The sequence below is a fragment of the Mustela putorius genome, unplaced genomic scaffold (genome assembly GCF_011764305.1).
Source record: "Mustela putorius furo isolate JIRA1106 unplaced genomic scaffold, ASM1176430v1.1 tig00003863_pilon_pilon_pilon, whole genome shotgun sequence".
Taxonomy (NCBI): domain Eukaryota; kingdom Metazoa; phylum Chordata; class Mammalia; order Carnivora; family Mustelidae; genus Mustela; species Mustela putorius.
Genome location: NW_025422015.1, coordinates 11,392,741 through 11,416,455, shown reverse-complemented (window position 1 = coordinate 11,416,455; position 23,715 = coordinate 11,392,741). Strand labels below are relative to the sequence as shown.

At 38.3% G+C, this 23,715-nt stretch overlaps 1 protein-coding gene and 1 pseudogene across 5 annotated transcripts in view; one reads left to right on the top strand and one right to left on the bottom strand.

The window, feature by feature from the left end:
* The window catches only part of PHACTR2 (phosphatase and actin regulator 2), a 262,236-nt gene that overhangs the window by 118,797 nt on the left and 119,724 nt on the right, over positions 1-23,715 (top strand). The window contains exon 1 of one of the 5 annotated variants that reach the window (XM_004752747.3): positions 16,194-16,454. The exons of the other annotated variants lie outside the window; for them this stretch is intronic. Coding sequence (XP_004752804.1) covers positions 16,409-16,454 — 46 coding nt within the window. The 5' untranslated portion in view covers positions 16,194-16,408. Of the gene's footprint in view, positions 1-16,193; positions 16,455-23,715 lie in introns of those variants that run through there. 5 annotated transcript variants of the gene reach the window in all.
* On the bottom strand, positions 20,933-21,308 carry LOC123387842 (annotated as a pseudogene).

Below are 23,715 nucleotides of genomic sequence, written 5' to 3'. Positions count from 1 at the left end.
GCAATGGCCGCCATGGATGCATGTGTGGTTCCTGCCTGCCAAGGGGAGCTCTGGAGCTGTATGACCTCTCAACATGATCTCAGGTTGGGTCACATTTTGCCCAACCCCGTGTGGATTGGGCTAGACGTGGACTGCCTCTCCAGGAAGAGGGTGGTGCTTTGGGCAAGGCTGTGTGTTTCAGCCAAGAAAATTCCACGTCCCCCTCTTCCAACTCCAAAAAAGGGCTGACTGCTGAGGGCTGTCTTCCAGCAATGCTCCCAGCTGATGGGGAATTAAGTCCTTTATTCCTGAGAGGTTTTTGGCTATCGTGAATAAAGCTTCTATGAACATTCTTAAAGTTCTTCTTTTAATGGGTATGTGTTTTCACTTCTCCTGGACAAATGCCTGCAAGGAGAATTTCTGAGTCATAGAATAGGTGTATGTTTAACTTTGTAGAAACTGCCAGACCAAATTTCTAAATTCCACATTATCATTTTATACTCCTGCCAACAATATATGAAAGTCTATTTGCTATATATTCTCCCCAACCGGTATAGCCAGTCTTTGTAATTTTAAGGAAGACTTGAAAATTTTCCTGACCACTTGGATGGGAATGTCAGAAGGGATTTCTGCTTGGATTAGAGTGTGGTCTAGAAATATTCTGAATTTATGATATACAAAAAGCATAAGTTCATATATACTTCCATAGCAAAAGTCACATTTAAGTTGTTGATTTCAAGTCCTCTGTTATTTTGGAGGTGTATTTCTGTATCCAAGTTTATTTCAAAATTACTTTATATTCTTAAAGTTCAAGTTGAACTTAAAAACCTAACATGAAGTTGAACCTCCTTAATGGTGAGGTTCTTTTGTAGTTGAAAATAAATAGGGTGCTCAGGTTCTTTTTCCTAACAGAGTCCTTCAATAAGTATATTTAAATAATGTGTTTTAATAGTAGCTAATTTCTGCTGTTCAGTTACTAGATGCAAGACCATGTCCTAATCAATTCACATGTACTACATCATTACAACCTTACAATTGATTCAGATACTATTATTATCACCCCCATTTACAAATGAAGAAATAATAGGGAAATATGGAGCTGCTTCTTTCATTCAACAAATATTTATTGCCACCAGTATGCAAGGGGAGAGAACTGTACAAAAAAAATCTTTTTCTTCATGGAATTTATATTCCAATAGTAGGAGAGAGAGAGGAAAAAGAGATAATGTGAGCAATTTCATTCTTGTGTATTGTCTATATTTTTTATTTGGGGTAGTAATTAGAAAGATAGAATAGTATAATGTATACAACTTACATTATTCTATATTACTATACTACTCTGTATTATGCAACACAATAGCCACAGCTGAATGTCTAAGTGTTGCAGATAATGGTTCAGATACTTCTTTGAGGGTCAAAAATGGATCACAAATAATAGTCATTAGGGCTTAGATTCACACTTTGGGCTGTCACTGAATTAAGTGATTCCTAAGAATTGCTTCTACAGTTCAGATATGTTGGGTGGAAGTGGACAATTCAGCTTTGCCAGTATAATTTTTTTTTTCAAAGTAATCTCTGTATCCAACTGGGGCTTGAACTCATGACCCCAAGATCAAGAATGTATCCTCCACTGGCTGAGCTGGCCAGGCACCCATCCACTTTAAAATTTTTGAATGAAATATGATGTAGGCTTATAAAAGCCATATATTTTGATATATAAACTACATGTGCCCTCAGTTATTATCTACAGCATATTTTTCTGGCTCTGGCCTGCTCTGAACTCATCAGAGGGGAAAGTGCTAGTTAGCTTAACCATCTAGTTACCATCCTCAGCTGCTAATGTCTCTTCCCGTTCCCTGCTACTCCTCTCCCTCAATTCAAAGTAAGCGTCACATATATTCTACTTCTTCCAGTCCTCCATTTTTACTGAATAGATCTTTCTTTCACGTAATCTGCATTCCCACTTGTGTTAGTTATCTATTGCGGCATAACAATATTACCACAAGTTTTGCAACTTAAAACAATACGTATTCTCTTAGTTTTTGTGCATCAGGAGTTATGGCACCACTGAATGAGGTCCTCTGCTTAGAGTCTCAGGACCTCACAACCTGCAATCAAGGTGTCAGCCAGGGCTGTGGTCTCATCTGAGGCCTGACTGGGGAAGCCTCTGCCTCCAAGCCCAGTGAGGTTGCTGGCAGCATTTCATTCCTTGCAGAATGCCAGACTCAGTTTGTTGCTGGCCATGGGCTGGAGTTAGCCCTCTGCTTCTTGCCTCTCAGCCCTCTCCACATGGCAGCACACAGCATAACATTTGCTTCTTCAAAACCAGAAATAGAGTGTCTCCTAACAAAGCAGGCATTATACTCTTACATAGCACAATCCCACACATAATCCCATACATCCTTGCCATAGTCTATTGATTAGAAGCAAGTCATAGATCCCATTCATTCTCAAGGAAAGGAGCTCCCACAAAGGGGGCTACCTTAACATCTGTCCACCATATTACCAGGATTCCCATTAAGAAATATTTCTTGTGGGGCACCCGGGTGGCTCAGTTGGTTAAGCATCTGGCTTCAGCTCAGGTCATGATCCCAGGGTCCTGGGATCAAGTCCCACATTGGGGGGGCTGCTCATTGGGGGGCCTGCTTCTCCCTCTCCCTCTGTCTCCCACTCCCCCTGCTTGTACCCTCTCTCTCTATCAAATAAGTAAATAAAATCTTTTTATTTTAAAGAAATATTTCTTGCATTACGTCAGTCATATGTTCCCTTTCTGCAAAAGCAGAGTAAATTAGAATCCTCCCTCCAGTTTGCTAACCTGTGTGCAGTGATTTGTGAGTTAATGAGCATTTCTGTTTAGCTTTAGCACTGCTGTTTCTCAACGAAATCAATTTTTAACAAATAGATATAGGACAGTAATCTCAAAGGAGAAGTGGAACAAAGTTTTAACTGGGGACATTGAAGACATAAAGGTATGTATTTAGTAGATGCATATCAATGGGATTATGAAAATATTCAGATTCTATGTTTTCTCAATTAGTGAATCAAAAAAACATAAGGACTTACCTATAAATGGTATTCTTTTGACACTACTTCTATTGATTATCACTAGGACTGATAGTAAACCCACACTACTTTTACTTCATCCTCAATTTCTTTTTCCTGTGTCCCTGGGTATCCACAGGATTAAAAGATTCATTGGTACAAATCATCTCCCTCCCTCCTGTCCCTCTGTCCTTCCTTCCTTCCTCCCTTCTTTCCTTCGTTCCCTCATTGCTTCCTTCCTATCTGAAATACATAGTTCCTAAGCACTCACCCATATCCTGACTTTAGGCTGGTGTTACAGTGGTAAAGAAGACATGGCCTCCAAATGACATTCAGTTCAGTGCAAGAGACCGAGGAGAGAGCCTTGAGACAAATCCCATGGGGAAGTTGCTATAGAAATATATAAAGTTCCCAGAGGATTTAGCATCTAAGTCAACATACCTCTTAGAACATAAAATATAGGCAAACTGGAGGCCAGATTTTAAGAATCAATCAACCCCTGTTGACACAGAAATTAGAACCCAAAGGAGGATGAGTCCTCTAGATAGTAATAAAAGAAGGAGACACACGGAGATTTGAGAATCAAGGTTTTCAGTAAAATAGATAGATTATGCAATGAAAATAAGCTATGCATTTTTAGAGTAACAGCAGTGTTGTGAGGCTATGAAAGAAAAGTCTTATTCTGCCAATGGTAATGCCAGTTTTCAGAGTATGGTAGCAGATACTTCTATATTGCCATAAATAAGGGAATACAGCTCAATGTTCATGGTGGTTTTGCATAAAAATGAAAAAGTCTAGTTGAAATAGGGTAATATTTAACTTGGAAACAGAGCAAGAATTATCACCCTAAAGTCACAGATGAAAATGGGAAATGTATAGTAGAGTTAACTCTTTTATTAATAAATGTAGCTGAATATTATATTCATCATTGGTTCAAAGAACTTTATCACCGTATGTCTCATTGGTTCACAAAATAATACTGTATAAGCACACCTATGAAGAAGAAATCGAATTATTCGAAGAAATAGTAAAATCTTGGGGGCTTCGTATAGGTTTTGGAATACTTTACAGAAAAGCAAAATTCACAACTTTTTCTCCTGCTACATGTCTTTTAAAGTATAACAATTAAACTTTCAGGTAAAACGTGCTTCTATCATGCATATTGGGCTCTTCTCTCCCCTGTAGAAATTTCCCGTGTGTATTCTCGTAAGCTGGGGAATGCAAATGCTTCAGTGAAAAAAACCTCATTGCTTGGGAGAGGGGTGTGTAAATTTAAAATGGCAATATTCCAAGCCCATTTTGTATGGCGACATTAATTGTGTGATTATATGATTTCTCCCTGAATAAATCTTGTTTTGATGAAAGATTAAGGTCTGAACACCTGCAAGGTGCCTCGCTCACCCCCACCCACTTCTCAGCTTCCATCCCCATCACCTGCTTGGAGAATGTGTTGGCTTTCCTTAACTGAGAAGTAATTTCCAGTTACTAAAATCCATTTTATATTATAAATCCTCTTCAATATGTACAACTTTTCCCTAGAGGGTTGTGTTGCTTGGAGACGTTTCTGAGACTTAAGACTTAAGTTCTAATAAATTTAAATATGTTTTTAGGAACCAACCTTGTAGGGTTCTTTTTTCTGCTTTAAAATACCAGAAGTGGAATGCCTGCATGGCTCAGTTGGTTAAGCTCATCTGACTCTTGATTTTGGCTCAGGTCTTGATCTCAGGGTCATGGGATCTAGCTTGCATGCGGAATCCCTGCTCAGCGGGGAGTCTGCTTCCCCTCTCCCCCTCTTTCTGCCCTTCCCCCTGCTCCTGCACTCTCTCTCTCTCTAAAATAAATAAATAAAAATTTAAAAATAATAAAATAAAATACTAGAAGCATGAAAGTAAAGAACAGTTGAAGTTAAGCCTGTTAAATATGAGAAGCTATTCATTTTGTTTGTGATTCTCTTAAGATGCTATTTGGAGTTTTAAAGATACCATTGTACTATACAAATAAAAAATATTGGGGAGAGATATTTACTTTAAAGGAAACAAAAACACACAGTAGATAGGAGTTCTTCATCCGTGTTTGGTTCTAGGATGCTGAACTCTTTAATAATGGAAGTGGTTTAAGTAATATTAATAATGAATCTGTATTTTTCTCCCTGAATGCAGGACAGTAGGTTTTAAATTCACTTCCCTATGGGGCATCTGGGTGGCTCCATTGGTTGGTTAAACATCTGGCTCTTGATTTCTGCTCAGATCATGATCTCAGAGTCCTGGGATGGAGCAGCTCATCCTCCTTCCCCTCCCCTCCACCCCCTCCTCTTCCTCCTCCCTCTTTCCTCCCGTCTCCTCCCCCTCCTCCTCCCTGCTTGGGATTCTCTCTCTCCTTCTCTCTGCCCCGACCCCTTGCATGTGCACATGCACTCTTTCTCTCAAAAATAAAGTAAATTCACCTCTCTACTAGTGATGTTTCAGCTCTTCCAACTTCCAGGTAGTTCTGTTTTGCATCTTGAGTTGTCTTCACCTACATCCCAATTACTTTTTCCATTCCAAAGTGTAGAGGATTCTCCGATGGCATGAGCCCCTGCTTTTCACGTGGATGAAGGACGATACTGAATGTACCAAAGCAATAAATCGCCTCTCTTGATTTTTAGTTCTTTCGTTTCTGTCCCCTTTTTTTATTCTCCTTCTTCTCTGTTCATTCTTTTTTTCTTTTCTTCTTCACCTTCATGAGCTTAATACTTAACTAATTTAATTTGTAACTTTATCCCTAAAGCAGCCTTCCTGCCTGCCTGCCTCCCTTTCTCACTCCCTCCCTTCATTCCTTTAAAATAAAGGCAGTTAGGGTTTTAAATATGCCTCTAATTACCCCCATTAACATCAACCCACATGTTCTGTGACACTTTCATTGTGGTTTCCTTCTAAACTTTTTATGAGTTACAATTTGATTTCCTTGTGTTTCTTAGGAGTACATTTTTTTTTTTAATTTCCAAAAAATATATGGGAGACATTTTTGTTTCTGTTTTTAAGTATTTTTCTTCTTGATTTGGAAATCAATACATTTAATTATGGTCAGAGATTGTGGACTGTTTAATATGAGGTCTTTAAAATTTATTTAGATTTTGTGTATGATTCAATATTAACTCAGTGTCTAGTTGCCATTTCTTGAGTACAGGTCTCTACATACATCTGCTGTCAAGCTTGTCATTTGGATTGTTCAGATCCCTAACCTTGAAAGTATTTTGTTTGCTTGATCTTACTACTTTTTGATGACATACTAAAAATTCTCCATTTTCTTGTGGGCTTGTCAGTTTATCCTTGCAATTCTGTTAGTTTTTGCTTTTCATATTTCAAGGTTCTGATAGTGGGGTATTCCCCTTAATAATTTGTATGTGCATCTTCTTGTTACCTTTTTTATCCTTTATAATAGATCCCTCTATTCTAGCAATATTTTTTTAAGATTTTATTTATTTATTTGACAGACAGAGATCACAAGTAGACAGAGATACAGACAGAGAGGAAAGGAAGCAGACTCTCTGCCAAGCAGAGAGCCCAATGCGGGACTCAATCCCAGGACCCTAGGATCATGACCTGAGCCGAAAGCAGGGGCTTTAACCCACTGAGCCACCCAGGCACCCCATTCTATTTATTATTTGAACTACAATTTTAATTCATCTATTTTTTAAAAAGATTTTATTCACTTATTTGATAGCTCACAAGTAGGCAGAGAGGCAGGCAGAGAGAGAAGGGAAGCAGGCTCCCCGCCGAGCAGAGAGCCTGATGCGGGGCTCGATCCCAGGACCCTGGGATCATGACCTGAGCCGAAGGCAGAGGCTTAACCCGCTGAGCCGCCCAGGTGCCCCTTAATTCATCTATTTTTTAAAAGATTTATTTATTTATTTTGAGAGAGACAGAGTGAGTATGGCGGGGGTGGGGGATTTGGACAAAGGGAGAGGGAAAGAGAATCCTCAAGCAGACTCCCCACTGAGTGCAGAGCCCAACCTAGGACTCAATCCCAGGACCCTAAGATCATGACGTGAGCTGAAATCAAGAGTTAGATGCTGAACTGACTAAGCCAACTAGGCATCCCAATTATTAATATTGATATATCAATTTTCCTTTGGTAAGCATTTGCTTGGTATGTATTTTTCATGCTTTTATTTTCACCTTTTTTTTGGCAGAGAGAGAAAGATATATAATATTTCTGCTTTCTCCAATCTTTTAGTGTCCATCATTATATAAGAATATTCCTTTCACATTTATTGCAATTATTGATTTGGACTTGCCTTGACAATCTTAATTTGCATCATCTTTTTTTAGCATGCTCTTTTTCAATTTTTTTTCTTTAATTTTCTATATCATTATTTGGGTTAGTAAAACTTCTATTTTTCCTTTCTTTTATTTGCTAACTTGGAAGCTCATTATTGTATTTTTCTTATTACTTGAAACAAGAAATTTTTCTAACAAAATCAAAAACTGTTCAACTTGTCTGTCTTCTTTATGGTCAAAATCAAGATGTTAACATATATTAAAAATTTACTGACTACCTCTCCATTTTGCATACCCAATCTTTTAGTAAGTCCACCATAATTTTATCAATTTCTGTACCCACCATTGTTTTTTGCATCTCACCCTTAATCTGGGCTCATTTTCTCTCTTGTTGAGGAATGTTCTGTAGAAGTACCTTTAGTGATTAACCACTTTTAGTGAGTGATTATTTGACTTAGTGAATGTTTATCTGGGTATGGAATTCTAAGTTGACAGTCATTTCTCTGTGACATCAAGAAAATATAATTCTGTTGGCTTCTTCGATTTATTGGGATTCCTTGATGTGGCCTTCCTTGTCTACTCACTACTTTTTTTTATTTTCTCTGTATCCTTAGTCCTCAATTTTACCAGATTGTGTCTAGATTTTCTTTCCTTGGTGACACCTAGCATTGTTTTCTTTCTCCCCTTGGATGTCTATTGAACATCTCAAAATTGGACCTATAATTTTCTGCTTTAAACTCACTCTACTCACAGTTGTCCCATTTTGATTCATGGCAACTTGGACCTTCCAGTTGCTCATACAAAATTTTGAAGTCATCCTTGCTTCATCTCTTTTCTCTCATGCCACACATTCAACCCATGAAGAAGTTTGGTTCTACCTTAAAATGGATCCAAAATCCAGGTACATTTCACCATTCCCACTGCTGCCAAACTGGTCTAAGTCACCATCATTTCCTGCCTGGATTATTTGTGTAGTATCTCTGCTTCCAACCTTGACTCCCCTGTCCTCTACTCAGAAGCCATAGTGATGCTAAAATATGTCAGATCATGGTTTTTTTGGTCAAAACTGTCCCTGCATATCCATCCCATTTGTAGTAAAAGCCAAAGTCCATAGTCAACTACAAGGTCTTACAAGGCTTATAATCACTTTCTCATCTGCACTTCCTTTAATACTCCAATCTCACTGCTTGAACATATAACTTATTCTTATCTTTGTATTAATTGGCCTTTCTGCTAGGAATGCTTTTCCTTCAGATAGCCACATGGCTAACTCCATCACCTGGTTTGGGTCTATACTCAAATAGCCCCCTTTCAGTGAGAACTACCACGACCATCCCATGCTAATCCAGTCTCCTACTCTTCTCTGTTTTATTGCACTTCTCATCTAAACTGTTATAAAATTTACCTACTTATTGTGTCCATTGCTTATTTTCTGTCCTTTCACTAAATTATAAGTTCTGTGAGTGCAGGTATTTTTATTTCATGTTTAATTCTATATACCAAATACTTAGAACAGAGCGTAATAAAAGAAGAAGCATAATAAATATTTGCTGGGTGAATAATGAGCCAATAAGTAATTCTTATTTATACAGAACTATCATTCATATATATATAATATAATATAATATAATATAATATAATATAGTATAATATGATTTGTATTTTCTCAGCACAGGAATATAATGAGATAAAGTTACAACCCAAAAGTCAAGTAATTGGTAAATAGTTCCACAAACTTGGCTATAGTCATACCATGGAACACTACTCAACAAAAAGGAACAAAATACTGATACGTACATGGATAAATATCAAAAACATTATGTGAGGGGCACCTGGGTGGCTCAGTGGGTTAAAGCCTCTGCCTTCGGCTCGGGTCATGATCCCAGGGTCCTGCAATCAAGCCCTGCATCGGGCTCTCTGCTCAGTAGGGAGCCTGCTTCCCTTCCTCTCTCTCTGCCTGCCTCTGCCTACTTGTGATCTCTGTCTGTCAAATAAATAAATAAATAAAATCTTAAAAAAAAATTAAATGAAAGAAGCCAGACATTAAAAACCTGCATATGGTGTTATCTCATTTATGTGAAGTTTTAGAGAAGTCAAAACAACAGGGATGGGAAGCAGGTCAGGAGTCCTCCAGTGCCATTGGGTGGGACGGGGATTAACTTCAGGACATGAAAGAACTTTTGAGGGCTCTCAAAGCTTTCGGAAACTTTACTGTGGTGGTAGTTATACTATTTTTTACCAAAACTCGTTGAACTGTTTACATAAGATAAATAGATTTTAGAGTTTATAAATTATTCCTCAAAAATCTGTAAGCAATAAACAAACAAACACAGTTTAGATGATCCACATGTCATCAAAATTTAATCTGTCTTTGATTTAGGAAGCATGTTACCGTCTGGAGGCATCTTCAGAATCAATTGCTGCCTCTGTGCTGGAAAGATGCAGATTTGGCAATTGACAAAGTTCAGAGCCTCCTCTGTAGCAGCCTATTGCTCATCCTTAATCCCAGGTGGAACAAATCTCTATCATAGTACTCACTGTCATAATCCTTTACGTGTAAGCCACAATGTCCACCCTCTACAGCATATATGTATATATATATATATGGATCCGCACTATGAACTCCCACCAGGATAGGGTCTGCGCCCCACTTATGTCCCATGCACGATGGGTACTGGCCTGATGGGTGGTGCTTAGTCCGTGTAACTGAACGACTAGACGATTATTTGTAGCATGGCATATAAAAGCAAATTAACAGTCATTGACAGACTTGATAATATTTTGCTAGGGAGTCTGTATTACTATTCGCAAAATCATACATAGAGTTCCAGGTGATTTTTTTTTATCCATACTTCAGGTTGCTGTAATTGTGGAGGTAATGTAAATGCTTATTCTTTTATTCATCCCTTATGTATTGAATGCTCTCTATGTGCCAGACATTTGGTAAGTCCTATGGATGGATGTGGTGGTTAATAGAACAAGCATTTGGGAGTGCTTGAGTGGCTCCGTTGGTTAAGCATCTGCCCTTGGCTCAGGTTGTGATATCAGGGTCCTGGGATCAAGCCCTGCATGAGGCTCCCTGCTCAGCGGGGACTCCACTTCTCTCTCTGTCCCTCCCCCTGCTTGTGCTCCCATCTGCTCTTTCTTTTTGTCTCTCAGATAAATAAAATCTTAAACCAAACAAGCATGATTTGGGCCTTACCTTAAGCAATTATTTTCTGTAAATTGGGCAGTAATTATTAAAGATGTCTTTAACGGTTGGTCTCTATAGATTTTGATCAGTAATTAAAGATTATTAATTTTACAGCAGTTGTCAGGGGCTTAGACTCTGTGGATGAGTAATTTGTCTTTCCTGTGGAATGAAGTGCAGCAAATTACACACTATTTCTCCTGCGGTGGAGAAAATTTGGGGGAAAGGAAACTGCAGCACCACCCATAAGGTCTTTATTTTCCAGGATAAATCTTCCCAACTGTCCAACTCAGTCACTAAGTAAGCACACGTGAGATCCACCACGCCCTCTGCGGAGACTCACTCGGGGCAAGGCAGGGGCAAGGTATTTTGGTAATCCTAGCTTGAGCAAGCAGTAGAAGGAAAACTCAGGAAATAAATCCTATAAAAATATGAGAACAATAGGAAAGAAAAGCCTGTTTTACAGGTTTGTTTCCTGTTCTAATACTTGTGGAATGTGTTTTTCTCTTCTGTTGATGCATAATATGACTAGAAAATTCTTTTCTTAATCAGAATTCTCCTTTGTCTGTTTATATCATCATGTTAAAACTAAAATCTCTCAGCATTAGTCCACATAAAAGGCATAGGAAGCATTTGGTCGCAATGCTATAGCATGACATTTATAAAAGTAAACAGTAGTTACATACAGAATTTCAACTGAAATTATAAGATCCAGTAAAATTTTAACTTGCATTTTAGTAATTATATTTTTCTAAGTAAGCTTCCTTTCACAAAATGTAGCCAAGTTTTGGAGTAATACAAAGTTTTAAAAACCCGGCAGATATTTTTTAAAAGTGCCTTAATACTTAAAAATGTTTGTATATTGTTTTTTGTTTCTGGGTTATGTATTCTTTTACCTGATTATTAGAACCCCTTGTGTTAAAATAACCTTCCAACTTTAAAAATTGCCCTCTAGCGTGCTTGCTTCAGCAGCACATATACTAAAAAAATAAAAACTACCCTCTAGCACCTCCATCAGCAGAAAAAAGAAAAGACAGTTTTCTGCTTTTTAGTCAATCTGATTATGGTAAGTAGAAAGAAAATAATTGGCTAACATAGTAGTCTTAGATGACCTGTGAATTTCTGTTGTTTCTTCTGACTGTTGTTATCTAGAAAACAAACTAGTACATTGGGGGAAAAAATTCCTGGGACATTACTCAGTTTTAATCACTTTCATTTCCTTCCCAGTAGGAAAGGGTTTTTCTTTGACTGTAATTCCCCTGACTCAGGGACATGTCTGTAATTCACCAAATTTTCATGGCCAAGGCCAGGAATAAGAGCGCCAGTTAAGAGAATCTTTGTCTTCTGGTACATGTACATGGCCACCACCAGCCACCTTGCTTCCTGGACCACCACTGTTCTGACCAACCATCTCATCTGTTGGGAGCTTGCTGAACCCTTCTCTCCCACCCAGCTGCTGGTGTCTCAAAGTGGGTTTTGTGTCATCCGGGCAAAGCAGACCCTCAGGATGTGTACTCACGGCATTTGTGTTCTGAGGGAGAAAGATCTCACTCTTTCTTCCACTTCAAGCTTAGATTGGGCCACCTGGAAATGACTGGCAGTCACCTAAAGCATCGGATTTGGTAGTGATGACTGTTCTAATTATACAGCATCTTCTCTAGCCACCAAATTGTGTGTCTACAATTGGGACTTGGATCTAGTAGGTATGGACCTTTCCACAAACAGATAGCTAACGTTTGGGTTTATTTATGCTTTTTTACTTTTATCTAGTAGATCTAGTGATTTCCATCCAGCAGGGGTGCAAGTGTAACTTTGGGTACCCCAGCTAGGAGAGCTTCATAACTTCAAATCAGACCAGTGAAATCTGTGTGAGAAGGTAAACTGCTTGAAAACCTCAATGTGAGCCTAAAACCTTTTTGTCAAAAGGCAAACCAGATACAGGAAGGGGAAATTCTATCTAACTAATCCACTCACTTTAACTTCTTTCTGGAAGTAAATGAATAAATCTTTCAGGGATTGAAAGATATTTAGACTGTAGGGTGGAAAAATCAGTAGATGCCATCATTTTATATTTTTAGGAGAGCTTAACATAGACTATTCCTCAATTTCAGTCATGGTATGACCTGAGGACAGGATTTTATTAAGGATGAAAGTAGTGGTATGCCGAAGGCAGCTCATCGAAGCAAGTTGTTAAATTTCCAGGAATTTTGCAAACGAATTGACATAAATTTTGCAAGCCAGTTGATTGCTTGTTGAATTGGCCATTGTAGGAACATTTACATTAAAGAAATTGGCAAATACTACGTACACGTCACAAACCAATCTTGTCCCCCATCCCCAGACAAACCCGAGTATTGAGTATTTATCAGGATATCGCTGGATAAGAGTTTGGTTTAGAAATACCGACCAAAGAGCAGGACCAAAGGGATAAATGCTGAAGAATTAAAAATAGATGGCTTCCTCAAATTTAGATGTTGGTACTAATCTTATTGTTTTTTTTTTAAATATTTAATTTATTTATTTGACAGAGAGAGAGACAGCGAAAGAGGGAATACAGGTAGAGGGAGTGGGAGAGGGAATAGCAGGCTTCTGGAGGAGCAGGGAGCCCAATGCAGGACTGGACCCCAGAACCCCGGGATCATGACCTGAGCTGAAGGCAGATGCTTAATGACTGAGCCACCCAGGTGCTCCAGCACTAATCTTATTTAACATTTTTATAAACTCCCTAGAAAGAGATAATACACAGAGAAATATCCATATTTTTCCGATGACATTAAATGTTCCCATAATTTAGCCATAAACTGTAGGATTAACACCCAGAGCTCTTAGTAAGACTGTATATTGGCTGAATAATTATCTTAATAAGGCAAGAAAAAGACAATTTTGGAAATTTTCTTAAGATAATCTTGTTAGATGATAAATTCTAACGTGATGACCTATAAACTGAATTTAGGGATTTCTGTAGCTTTTTTCCTATGTTCGTTAGTATAATTTGTTAGCCTTGATAAAAAGGCAACAAAATAGAGTAACTGTCCCACTCTTATAAAGAAACCTTGATGCACACTTATTGCAGTTTTTGGCTGACATGTTTCAAGGATAATGTAATGGAACTGGAAAAGTTTCAGAGAAAAGGGTGTAACCTGATCGGGGGATTATAAGAATCTCACATGAGGCTAAGATTATATGAATTAGCAAATCCTGAAAGGTTTTGAGTAAGGTAAATATAGATGGATTTAGCAAATCCTGAAAGAAGAGAACTACAGAGTACCCCTTTGATGTTTGAAATAAGAATTTGTAGAAGAAATAAAAAAAACACATTATTTCTCAAGGAAGAGAAATGATAGCAAAAATAGCCTCATTTAGCCTTTGTCCATTTAGAAAAAATCATTACATTTACATAATTTTTAAGGTTTTATTTATTTATTTGAGAGAGAGTGAGAGCATGATCCGGTGGGGCAGAGGAAGAGGGAGAGAGAATTTGAAGCAGACTCGCCTGAGGGAGGAGCCCAACCAGGGCTCAGTCCCCACCACCCTGAGATCATGACCTGAGCAGAAACTAAGAGGTGGATGCTTAAAGGCCTGAGCCTCCCTGGTACCCCTCCATTTACATACTTTTTTTTTTTTAAGAGATTTTATTTATTTATTTGACAGACAGAGATCACAAGTAGGCAGAGAGGCAGGCAGAGAGAGAGAGGAAGGGAAGCAGGCTCCCCGCCGAGCAGAGAGCCCTATGTGGGGCTCGATCCCAGGACCCTGGGATCATGATCTGAGTTGAAGGCAGAGGCTTTAACCCACTGAGCCACCCAGGCGCCCCCATTTACATACTTTTAATGTGCAAAATTTGCCATATCTTTCTTATGATCAGTACCTCCCTTATTAATTGGGCTCAATCAATGGAAGGAAGAGTTTGAAGTTCCCTCCTCTCAATTTCAGTTGAGAAAACACTTAACTTGAATTTTTTTTTCGTTATTGTTTTAAGGCAAACTTATTAAAGCAAAGAAATGGAAGGGCCATTATAATTGTTTCCTCTCACTGATGAGTCCCCCAGGTGGGATGTGTTCCCAAAATACAACAGTTTTGCATTTTTTTCTTAAGATTTTATTTATTTGACAGAGAGAGACACAGTGAGAGAGGGAGTACAGCAGAGGGAGTGGGAGAGGAAGCCCAGGCTCCTCGTGGAGCAGGGGGCCGGATGTGGGACTTGATTCTAGGACTCTGGGATCATGACCTGAGTGGAAGGCAGATGCTTTACGACTGAGCCACCCAGGGGCCCCACAGTTTTGCATTTTATAAAGAAATTTAGTTGATTTCATTTCATTGTCCTAGTTAGAACTCACATCTTGGTTAATCCTCAGTTTCATTAAGAAAAAAAAAATCAAGTGTCTTAAGAATGAATTAGGCAAAGGGAAATAGATAATTGATCACACTATTATGGGGGAAAAAATTCTCTGCAATAGAGGGTGGACTATTTGGGTGTGAACAAAATCGGGCAACATGCATAATTATGATGAAACAGACAAGTAAATGCTTTTCAAAAAACAAAGTAAGGCTGTGTGTGATCCTAGTAATACAAACTTCAGAAAAAAAAGATTTTCACACTTAAGGTATTAAATAAGTTAGATTATTGTTTCATTATATATATTATATATAATAGCTTTTAATATTTAGATTGGAATGTCTAGGATAATCTAAAAAATGAACGCTGTGGCAAATGCACTAAATATATTGCAGTTAATTTTTCACTTTTTAATGAAATATACCCATTCAGAAAAATGCACAAATCATAGTATACAGTGAAATTTCATCAAGTGAACACATTTATGTGCTCTAATGTACAATGTACATTGTCTAATGTACAATCTATTGATATATATATGTACAGACACACACACACATACATATACATATATATACATTTGATGAGTAATCTATGGAGTGTATATTATATTATGTATATGTATAATATATGTATAATACATACAATATTTTAATATACACTCCATAGATTACTCATCAATTGTATATACCAAGAGTATCTATATTCATATTTTTAAGAAGTTTGGGGTTGAGATTTGCTTGTGGGAGGATTTAATTCAACTTTTAGGGAATGTTAGCTCCTAAAACAAATTCCCTTTTTTTTTGTTGTTGTTTTCCCATTTTGTATATTTAAACACCTTACCACAAGGTTTCAGAGATTTCACAGTGATTTATAGGAGAGGTGAGCTTCCTGGAATTTAGGTGGCAGAGAGCAAGGTCTGTCCTTTGCTGGTCTCACACATAGATCCATCTATCAGATTTATTGTTCAGGGTAGCTGAGGCCACTAATGTTTCTTGTTTGTTAAAAGGAAGCTAACTTAAGGAGGAAAGTCCCACACAGCAGACATCTACCAGTCCTGCAGCAGTGCCAACAGAACGTGAGGAAGAAATCAACTTTAAAGAACAAATTTTGTTAAATTAAGTACCGTGACTAAGTACTTTAATTCCTTTTCTTATAGCCCTAAGGGATCATTTGACATTGAACCTTTTAAGTGAAGCGGGAGTCGCTTGAACTCTCTGCTACCCTGGGGGGGTGCCGGCCTCACAGCCCCCGCGGGCGCCGCTGGACCCGAGGGGCCTCTCCCCTCCCCACTGCTCAGCCCCCTACACCCATTTCCCCCCCTCCTCTCCCCCGCGCCCTCTCCCCTCCCTCCTCCCCCGTGACCCCTGACCCCAGCTAATCTGCATAGAGGAATGACAGGCATCCGCTGGGCAGGATCCGCCTCGCCGGCTGCGGCCGGCCGGGCCGGGAGACCCGCGCGGGGGAGAAGGTGAGGGATTCCGGAGGGCCGCTCCGCACAGCCCGGGAAATGGGCGCTTGGAAACCTGCCTGCGAGCGGATCCATGACCGAAGGACCAAAGGAGCCGCGTGATCGCCAGACCTGGCCCCGCGACCCCAGACATGGGCCAGACCTCGGTCTCCACGCTGTCCCCGCAGCCCAGCAGCGGTGAGTCCGGGGCGCGCGGGGCGCCCCCGCCGCGCGGGCGCTGGGCTTGCTCAGGGCAGCTGGGACGGCCGAGGGCTCCGCGGCAGGTCGGGCTCTGCCCGAAGCCGCCAAGTCCCTCGGAGAAACCCGAGAGGTAGCGCTCCCCCAAACTCTTTGTCGCGGAGAAGTGGAATGCGTTTTGGGATCCAGCCGATTTCACCTTAAAGGCACAGGCTCCTTTTTCCGTAGGCGCTGCCTCGCCCGGGTGTTTCTCTGAGTTTCTGCCGAGCCCGACCGTGGCGAGGAAGGCCGTTTGCGAATTGCGGTGTTTTTAAAACGCGAAACTCAGAGAGCAAGACAGACGTGCCAACAGGTTTTTCTGTGTGTACGCTTGGCTTCCGAACAGACTAGGACCGAAGGCTTTCAAGCTTGTCAACTGATGGATGGTTTGTTTTCGGAGTAGAAGTGCTGATTGCTTTCTCTGATCCTGGCAGAACTCTGAATACTCAGAAACTAGCTTTAAAAGGGCTTCATCGTTTCTAAAGACCGTTGTTTTGTTTTTGTTAGCCACCTACGCTGTAACATTGGGGGGAAGCGTACCTCGCAGACTCAGTTATCCAGGGCTGAAGTTCGTTTCATGGAATCGTGGGTAACGTTTCTAAGTTACAGTGATCTGTTGAAAAAGTTTGTTTTTTTTCCCCCATTTTCTTTCAAAAAGGGAAGGAAGGTAAGCTTGGCATTTCTCCAGCAAAGTAGGGAGAAACAACTTGGTGGCGTTACTTGTGATTGGATAATGGAATAAATGTAAACTCTCCTATTTTGGTATTTTTTTCCACCAACATTAAAAAAATAAAAACCCTCAAAGGGGCCTTTTACGTTATTCCTTGAGATATCTGATATACTTTTAAAATTGTGTAAACATTAACAGGATCTTGTTGAAAGGAAGTGACAGGGCAGAGATGAAGGTTTTTTTTTAATCAGCTCCAGGATGGCTCCCAGCTAGATAGCATTCTATCATGCCAACTTACCCCACATGGGTTTGTTTATACTGCGGAGCTTCACACCCTGAGAAATCATAAGCTTTGTTGGGGCTTATTTTAATCTCCACAGAGGAACCCTCTACAAAGGAGAGAAATCAAAATCCCAAAAAAAAGAAGATCACACCTTCCCTTCCTGTTAAGGACAAGGTTGTACAAAGCTCTAGAACATCAGAGACTTCATATTGATGGCTTCTGGGGATGGGATGGGCAGGGGAGGGTGTTGATTAGGATCTTAACTTTAGTAAACTATCTTGTGCAAATGAGGCTTCCTTTCCTTTGTCTTACTCTAAAGTAGGGTGACTTCTTTCATTTTAAGAAAGAGTTAATATTTTAAATTTCTGCACTGGTAAAACAGAATTAAATCAGTGCTCAAATACAACAAGTAGAAAGTACTGCCCTGAATTTAGTTCTTTTGCTGCAAAATATTGTTAGAGTTAATATTAGAAAAGTGAATTTTGCCTTTACGAAAAGCGAGGAATATTACATAACTGATCACTAAGAAGCAGAGTAGAATCTTAGAATATGACTGTCCTAGCTCTTACCCAGTATAGCAAAAAATACCCAGATTTCTATAAATCCCAATAAAATGACTAATCATATCGAGAAATTGTGCAGCTGGTTTATACAAAAATTAATTTAAACAAAAAGTTATGCTTAATCATAAAAGATATTTGATTTGGGCTTTTGTAAAATAATCATAGACTACAAGTCAGCTTCCTTTTCAACTCTCTTGATTTTAATCTCTTGAACTTTCAGTTTAGGGCTGCATCTGTTTCTCTACATTTTAGGAAGACTATTAAGCATTATTTCTGAAAACATGCAGTTAGAACCATTATTTCTATTTTTTTAAAAACAACTTGATTGACATATAATTAATATACCATGAAATTCACCCACTAAAAATGTACAATTTGTTATTTGTTAGTGCATTCAGTGTTGCACGACCATCAATCTCTTTTCCCAGACTACTCAACCCCCAGCCCCAGGCCTAATGAGCCACTAATCTACTTTCTAGCTTTGTAGATTTGCTATTTCTGAACATTTCATATGAATGGAAACATACATCACACACCCTTTTGTGGCTAACTTCTTTCACTATCAGGGCCCGATAACATTTCCTTGTATGGACATACCACATTTTAGCTATCCAGTTGGTGAACACTTGGGTTATTTCTCTGTTTTGGTTCTATGAATAGTGCTGCTATGAACTTCATGTGCAAGTTATTGGTGAACGTATGTTTTCATTTCTCTTTGGTATATTCCTAAGAGTGGATTGCTGGGTATCACATGGTAACTTTATGTTTGTGTTACGTTTTAAGGAACTGCCAAGCAGTTTTCTAAAGCAGCTGTACCATTTTACATTCCGACCAGCAGTGTATGAAGGTTTCCATTTATCCACATCCTTGCCAATACTTGTTATTTATCTTTTTGATTGTGGCCATTCTAGTAAATGTGAAGTTGTATCTCATCGTGGTTTTGATTTGCATTTTCCTAATTACTAATGACATTGAGCATCTTTTCATGTACATGTTGGCCATCTGTATGTCGTCTTTGGAAAAATGTCTATTCAGATCCTTTGCCCAATTTTAATTGGATAATTTGACTTTCTGTTATTGAGATAAAAGACTTCTTTATGCACTGGAGATTAAGTCATTACCAGATATGTGATTTACAGATACTTTCTCCCATTCTCTGGATTGTCTTTTCACTTTCTTGATATGGTTTGCCTTTCAGAATTTTGAAAAATTTTTTTAAAGATTTTATTTATTTATTTGAGAGAAAGCGATAGAGAGAGAGAGAGAGCATTAGTGGGGACGTCAGAGGGAGAAGCAGACTCCCCGTGGAGCTGGGAGCCTGATGTGGGACTCAGTCCCAGGACTCCAGGATCATGACCTGAGCTGAAAGCAGTCGCTTAACCAACTAAGCCACCCAGGTGCCCAGAATTTTGAAAGTTTTATTATTTTGTGTTTATCTTCTTTTTCTTTGTATTTTTAGTTTTATCTAAGAAACCATTGTATAACCAATGCCAAGAAGATATACACCTGAGTTTTCTTCTGAGAGTTTCATAATTTTAGCTTCTACATTTAGGTCTGTGATACATTTTAAGTTAATTTTTATGTGTGGTGCTTTGTAGGGTTCCAGTTTTGTTCTTTTCCATGTGGATATCTAGCTGTCAACACTATTTATTGAAAAGATGATTCTTTCCCTTTTGAATTGTCTTGGCACCATGTCAAAATAATCAGCTGACAGTATATGTAAGGGTCTGTTTTTTAATACTTCACTTCTGTTCCATTAGTCAGTATGTCTATTAATATGCCACACTGTGTAGATTACTGTAGCTTTGTATTAAGTTTTAAAACAAAAGAGTGTGTCATCTTTGTTCTTTTTTTTTTAAATTTTTGTTTTTTAAAGATTTTTTTTTTTTAAAGTAAACTGTACACCCAGTAATGGGCTCGAAATCACAACCCTAAGATCAAGAGCTGTGTTCTCTACCAACTGAGCCAGCCAGGTGCCCGAACTTGGTGCTTCTTTTGCAAGATTCTTTTTGCTATTCTAGTCCTCTTGATTTTTGTATGAATCAGTAGCCTTGTCAGTTTCTGTAAAAAAGCCATCTGGGACTTTGATAGGGATTGTGTTGAATAACACTATTCTCCTAACAATATGAAGTATTAAAAATAAAAACAACATCAAGTCTTTCAGTCTGTGAACACAAATGTCTATTTATTTAGATCGTCTTTGATTTCTTTCCACAATGTTTTGTTGTTTTCAATGTATAAGTATTGCTTTTTCTTTTTTAAATTTATACCTTTGTATTATTTTTGATGCTATTATAAATGAAATTATATTCTTATTTCATTTTCAGAATGTTGCTACCTAGCATATAGATAGATATATAAAAACAAGTTTTTATATATTGATCTTATACCCTGCAAACTTGTGGAACTTATTTTTTAGTCCCAATAGTTTTTCAATGCATTCCTTAGGATTTCTATATACAAGATCTATATACAAAATCAGGTACAAATAGAGATAATTTCAGGTACAAAGAGAAATAACTTCTTGTTTTCCAGTCTGAATGCCTTTTATCTCTTTTCCTTGTCTAATTGCCCTAACTTTTTCTATACTGTCATGTTGAATGGAAGTGGCAAGAGTGAACTTTTTAAAGAAAACGTTAGCAGAACGTTTAATTACATCAGTTTCCCCTCAATACACTAGTTATTTAATCATGATTATATATATATATTTTTAAATTTTTTTTTAAGATTTTATTTATTTATTTTGTTTTTTTGATAGAGATCACAAGTAGGCACAGAGGCAGGCAGAGAGAGAGGGGGAAGCAGGCTCCCTGCTGAGCCGAGCGCCCGATGCGGGGCTCGATCCCAGGACCCTGAGATCATGACCTGAGCCGAAGGCAGAGGCTTAAACCACTGAGCCACCCAGGCGCCCTTTAATCATGATTATATTGATCATTTCTATTTGTTTGCAGGAGGTTCTTCCACTAGCAGCTCCCATGATTCCCACTGCATTATTTTTCTTGCCAGACTTAGTTCATTTCCAGCCTAAAGAATCATCTCTTCTAGTTGGCCACACTGAAGCTGGGCTTCTAATTTCTTAACATCTGGTTCGGCTTTAAGCATACTCAGCTATTCATTTGTAATCTGTTCTGTATAGTTTCTATATGCTGCACTTGTAGGAATTTGCTCAAGAACATCAAGAATCTTTGTGTATAATAGTCGTAGCCTCTTGTGTGTCTCACATACAGCCAGTCGCTCAAGGCTGGTGGTCTTCAGCAAAACTGCCATGACACAGCCCAAGAGTGAATGTTCTTGTTTTCTTCCTGATCTAAGGGAGGAACAAGCAGTTTTTACCTTTTAGTGTCAAGTTGTCTGTGTTTTTCATAGAGGCCTTTTTATAAAAAAGTTCCCTCCTGTTCCTAGTTTGTGAGCCTCTTTGTCATGAGGAGTCAAAGGCTTTTTTTTTTTCCTTTGTTGAGATATTCATACAGTTTTTTGTTCTTCATTCTACATTAATTGATTTTCAGATGTTAAACCAAGTTTGCATTCCTGGAATAAGGCTTACATGGGTATGTTGCACAATCCCTTTTAAGTATTGCTGAATTTGGTTTACTAGTATTTTAGTGAGTATTAGATCCATTATTTCTCAGCATAGGCTAAACAGATATGTCTCCAAGGAGGGTGGTTTCAATACCCTCGGGCCTTGTGCCCCCAAAACATATGAGACTTCAATATTCTGCTGACCAAGTACAAAGCATGGTCGATTGGACACAATAAATGTTTATTGAATATATGAATCAATCAACAAATATTCTCAATGAACCCTGATCCCTTTAAGCCAATGGTCATATGAATGAGGGTTTTGTTTGTTTGTTTTTTACTTTAAGAATTGTCTGTTGCTCTGGCTCTCTTGTCTGAAGGGTGGTGTCTAAATCTAGTAACCATTCCTCCCATCTTCTTAAGCACCACCCCACCCCTACTGTGTCACAGGGACCAACTCTTGGCTTCTTGGCCTCAGTAAAAGGGTAGAGAAAGCCACTCTTTAATTTTTAGGAGACAGCAAACAAGTGAATAAAGTATTCAGCATCACACGTAGGCCATGATAGAACCTCTATCTATCCGTGTTTCTGGGTTTTCATAGTTTGGTCAGGCCCAGGTCCTGCCCAGAACACTCACCCATTTCTGTGTAAACCTGGTGTAGGAAGAGATCATGAAGGCAGAAATGGATAGTGTTTATCTTCCTTAATGAAAATAACATGCACATGATCAGAAGTAAAAATTTATAAAACAATTCAGGCTAAAAGTGAGTTTTTCTCCCTCCCAGACCCGCAGTCTCTTCCCAATTGTACCCTGGAATGAACAACTTTTGTTTTGTTTTCAGAAAGTTTTCATTCAAATATGTGTATCTTTATCAAAACACAAGCAAGACCTGTTATATACTTACTGCTCTAGAGTTTGAGTTTTTCATGTAATGTAGCTTCAAAATATTCCAATATTGATATTTTTAATCCTATAAACAAGCAATTTTATAATATGTAGACATATCATAATTTTTGAAAAGAGCTCTATTATGTTTTTATATTGTATGCTTGTATTTTTACGTTGTTCTGGGGTTCTTTTGTATGTGTGTTATTATGAAGAATGCCGAAATGAACATCTTTATCTAAACATCTTGAACTACATGGAACAATAAAATCCTACCAGTGGCATTGTCAAGTCAAAAGATTTGTATATTTTATTTTGATAGTCTTTGGCAAATTACTCTCAAGAGGCTGTATATCAGTGTATCTGCTCAGTATATGAAAATTATTTTTCTGAACTCCCACCAATACTGCATGCATATCAGGTTCTCTTTTAGACCCTACAGAGCTTTGTGAGAAACTGAAGTCATTCCCTCTGGGTGAGGCAGCCCTGCAGGCACAGGATTTAACAAGTGGAACATTAGCAGGAATTCAGTCCCAGCTCGGTCCCTGGCCTAGATGCCCTTGTGCAGTGAACACTGTGCACAACTATACAGGACCACAATGTTATGCATAATTAATTTGAAAAAAAATCCATGTCAATCTATATGCAAAATGGATAGCTCACTTCGATTATGAGTTAAGTGGAACATTTGTATTTCTTTTTCTCTGAATTGCTTATAGCAAATCTTAGAGATCTTTGTTTTAAGGAGATTAGCCTTGTGCTTATCATGTATTATAAACATTTTCCTTTTTTTTTCTTAAATTTGTTTGTTTTTCATAAAAACTGTTTTCATGTAGTCAAATCGATCAATTATTTTCTTTCTTACAAACCAGAGTTAAGAATCATGTTCTCCTTTGCTGTTTATCTCATATTTGAATATTGGATCTCTGTAACTTGCTCTGATTTAAAGTGAATGATTTAATGATACTAAGTTTTTAAGCTATGTATAGCAAAAAACCCATCATCAGCAAATTGAAAAAGGAAATCATAAAGTTGGCAAAATTTGTATGGTATACGGAAAGTAATGATAAATATCTTAATGTACTAAAACCCTTAAAAATCAGTAAGAAAAAAATAAAGGCTCAAATAGAAAAACAAGAAAAGAACATGAATAGGCATTTTTCAAAATATCTGATGGCTATAATTGTGAACTCACTGTAGGTGAGGAACTATTCTAAGTACTTTGCTTGAATTAACTTTTTTAAAGATTTTATTTAGTTATTTGACAGAGAGATAGATAGAGAGCACAGGTAGGCAGAGTAG